At 40.0% G+C, this 4,262-nt stretch overlaps 1 protein-coding gene across 1 annotated transcript; it reads right to left on the reverse strand.

The window, feature by feature from the left end:
- Positions 1-548: 548 nt before the first annotated feature.
- LOC119319254 (S-(+)-linalool synthase, chloroplastic-like) lies at positions 549-4,049 on the reverse strand. The gene is made up of 7 exons (XM_037593742.1): positions 3,766-4,049; positions 3,069-3,294; positions 2,451-2,823; positions 2,054-2,272; positions 1,514-1,652; positions 1,088-1,327; positions 549-930 (listed from the first exon to the last, which is right to left on the reverse strand). Exons 1-7 carry the CDS (start codon positions 3,946-3,948, stop codon positions 658-660), a joined length of 1,653 nt encoding a protein of 550 aa, XP_037449639.1. The 5' UTR covers positions 3,949-4,049; the 3' UTR covers positions 549-657.
- Positions 4,050-4,262: the final 213 nt, after the last annotated feature.

Consider the following 4,262-nt stretch of genomic DNA (forward strand, 5'->3'; position numbering starts at 1 on the left):
GTAATCTTTCACTTTCATAATATCTTTCCAGATGGGAGAATCATTGAATTTGCTTTTCACCGTAGCAACTGTATCCCTTTTCAAGTATTTGGCCTTAACGATATCCTGCCAAAGTCCATTTTGAGTATCCAGTTTCCACCACCATTTCACTAGGAGGCTGATATTCTGTTTACGTAAATCCTTCACACCCAAACCACCCTTGTCCTTGGAGCGACACACTCTGCTCCAGCAAACCAAGTGATATCTTTTTCGTCCCTCCCAACTTTGCCAGAAAAACCGACGTCTCCTCTTGTCAAGGATTTTGAATGACCAGCATTGCCAGAAAAATCGTTCAAAATCTTCCACCACCATTTCAAGTATATTCATTATATAACCACTAGGAAGTAGGAACACGTTCGCTAGAGTCGTGTTATGCATAGGAAATTTTTTGAACGATTCATCGACGAAGATTGAATACTGCTGGACATGCATATAAGTGAGAAGGGCACTAGCCGCTAGATTTGCATGTCGTGCACAGCTTGGGCACAAGTATCATTTGTGGAGCAGATTTGCATTAGCTAATGGTGCATCATACTAGTCCATGTTTCAACAGGGCAACCCTCAAAATTGGTGTGCTACATATATAAGACTTACATACACAATGGTAGCATGCATTATTCAAAAGAGCAACATCCTAGTGTAATCCTCCAAGGCGGGGAGCCTCTGCTCATCGTCATAGCCATACATGATGCTGACCATCCTTGCAAAGTTGAGAGACGCCCCGATGAAGCTAGGTGGTATTGTGGACTTTGTCTGAGAGAAGTATTCCCTGTTTAGATCCTCCCATTCACCCGCTATCATATCCAACATGCGCTTCTCCGCATCAGCATGAGGGTTTTCTCTCTGGTACAAATCCTTGTATGATCCGTCTAGCCCTTCCTGCAACTCATCCTGCATGGGACACATAATTTCTTTTCAGATCATGCCTAATGTTGTCAATGTCAACTTGAATGCACACGCACCAGGATATGGTACGAAATAACTCATGTAAATAATTAGTATTACTAATTATATAGTCTTGTGCATAAACTTCTCGGTGTGTTCTGACCTTTGCACTCCCCATGTCATCCCAGAGCCTCATGATCTTCGCAGGGCAGGAGACGACCTTGAGGATGTGGTCGTTGTTGTCCTCCGTTAAATCATGCCCAAGCATGAATAAAAGATGCATAAATAAAAGTGGTGCTCCTGAAGTGATGACACCATTTCTTAGGTAGTCCTCCGATGTAGGAACCTGATTAGTAGATAGCCATTTTCCCTCGATCATGAATCCATCAAACAAGGTTGCCCACTGCAAGAAAAAAGGCATGAATGCAATATAATTCTTCCAGTGTTATTTTCTTATATTGTATTCATTACAATTAATCACAAGTTATATAGTACACAGAAATATGTGAGGTGGTACTATTAATATATTTATTAGTTGCTTAGACAAATTAAACTAAAGAAAATGAAAAACCATTTCGAGTAGACATACTGCTTGCTTGAGATGATTGATAGGGTTCAATCCATGCTCTTTTCTGACCATATCAGCGATATCATTTGTGATGGTATAAAGAGCCTGGTAACATGATATCATGTAACTCGGCAGTGACTCGGCAGCTGCAAGATCCCACCTGTCAAAATATGAACTTTGCGCGTCAAACTTTTATAACAATATTTTTACATTATGTGTTTATGTATAAGGTCGCGACTAACCCATGAGTTTGATTATACCATTAGCAAAAATATGCCATTCTGGGCATAAGCAGCCTTGAATATGCAGTGCTTTCTCTTTTTGTATGAATATATATATGAATAATTATAAAACTATTAGTATATCAAGATATTTCTCGCAAAGGCCTAATGTTTGTGTCAAACCAATCCTAATACCTCTGTAAACATGATGTGTCAAAATTATAGAATTTTTAATGTGCAATTAGACATATCTAAGATGTCATTCATTCACAAACAAAAGTAATTATACTTCATTCCTAAAATGCAATGTTGTTGTTATTACGGGAACATCAATGCTCACATTTTGATCGCCTCATTAAAGCGAGAGAGCTCCTCTTGTGTGGCGACAAGATCAAAGATGTCGTCCACAATGTAGACCATTGAGATAACCTTTGTGGCCTCAACCCGGTATCTTGAGAAGGAGAAACCCTCAAGGATAGTCATGGACCACATGTACCATTTCAGAACTTGGTCCCTTGCAGTTGGAATTTCTTGAGACAATCCCAAATCCACCCACCATCTGTGTGAAAATGAAGTTTTCATAGTAAAATATCACCACATCTTTAATTGTGCGAATACATGAGCAAAAAAATATGTTAATCTATTAATTCCAAGTGAGTTCTCTCTTATCAATATGCAGGTGGGTCAATGTCCTCAACAACTAATAATGGAAGGAGTGTATTTTATTATATTCCTACCTCTTAACCTCTTGCATTTCACTCTGATGTTGCAACTTCTTCATCTGAAATTCTGCAAGTGCCAGCTTCTCAATTGCAGTGTGCCTAGTAGGCAAGTTCTGGAGGTAACTCAAATGATGCCTAGCCTTGTATTGCCTCAGGCTCACATGGTAGGGATGGTCTAGTGACTTCATCACATATCTCGCAAGGTTTGGCTCCAAATACTTAAGTGCAAATTTCATGTGCTTACTTGAGAATTCCTTTGCCTTGTAGAGTGAAGCTTCTCCCATGTTGAGGTGTGACATGTCATGCAAGCTCAGCAACCCTCTAAGGTCTTTGCTATGCCTAAGGTTGAAATCCCCATTATCGTTTGTGAACTTCTGAAGAACATCGTCTGCCATACAACGACAAGAAGGTGTCTTAGGTGCATGTCATACATAATGAAAATAATACGTCTCATGAGAGGTGCTTCTATTGTACACAAGGGACCGTTATTTTTTATTATTAAACTTGGTTACTCTAAGGCTAATTTATTATTAGCAAAATTATCACATAAAATCATCGTTGACCAAATTGCACTCAAGTTTCCAAACTCGTGTGTTTGTCTATCCCAACACACTAAACTAGTATTTTACTGACCTGCCGAAACATAATATCCAACTTCTCTCATCAGCCTTAAGGAAAGGGTTGCGTCAAGTAGATCATCACTATGGAGGAGATCCATAGACGAGTCCATTATGTTATCGATTTCATCCTGGAAATAGTTGTCAATGCAGAGGCGTTTGAGGTGATCAACCATGCTCAACATTCCTTTGTTGCTCTTCGGATGTTGATGAAGCAATGCTTGAACATTCATTAGGCTTTCCTGGTATTGCACATAGAGCAAACTTCTTTTTAAAAAGAATACAAAATCTAGATAAGTGCAATATATATCATATATTATTTGCATTCAACAATAGGCGATATCATAGGAAAATAGTGCATATAATGTAGGTTTATATTTTATTAACATAGTTTGGAAATTAACAATAAAACATAGAGATTGAAATTGTGCTCATTCCAGAAACATCATTAATTAATGAAACACACATTTTCTGTGTCTCGCTGGTTCCTGAATAGAAGCAATTATTCAAAGTTATCTTGAAAAGGCAATCCATGAATTGCTAGACTGTGGTTAAAAGATTCTTGTGGACGGATTAAATTTTTGACTCGGTTTATACAACATGAATTTAGGGACGAAGGTAGTATAATTAGCCAGAAAAAGGCACACAAACTTGCATTCAAAGTACATGCCAATGTTGCGGTCTATATATGTTTGTACCGTAAAAATATATACCTGGAAGTCAAAATCATCGGACAGCTCATGGGACACTGGCTCCCGCCCGGGATATATCACTGGCGAAGGGCGAATTAACCCACGGTTTCGGCCACTCTGGCCACCATTTCTGGCCACCGGCAAAGCCGAATGGAACAATGGCGCGAAGGAGGATAAGGAGAAGCATACATGCGCAGCAGCCATCACGTGCTTGACTAATGTGATTTGCTACAGCTGATCGGCTGATGTTGTATCGTGGATGATATGGGATGAACAAGAGTACGTAGCAGGCTGCTGCTGCTATGTCTTGGGATGGATGGGGGATACGAGCAATGCATGCATGTCCTCCAGATTTATAGGGTGAGGAGAGGAGGCGAGGTTGCAGCCGCGTCGATCCTCCACCGAGTGGCGAGCCGTGTGGAAAATTTACTAAACGTCATGCATGCGCTAATCTGGTTTTGTTTTTCGTCTAGGGCTAGTGTACCATCCATTCTTTGTCTGGAGAGTGCACCATGCAC

Source organism: Triticum dicoccoides, chromosome 6A (assembly GCF_002162155.2).
Source record: "Triticum dicoccoides isolate Atlit2015 ecotype Zavitan chromosome 6A, WEW_v2.0, whole genome shotgun sequence".
Taxonomy (NCBI): domain Eukaryota; kingdom Viridiplantae; phylum Streptophyta; class Magnoliopsida; order Poales; family Poaceae; genus Triticum; species Triticum dicoccoides.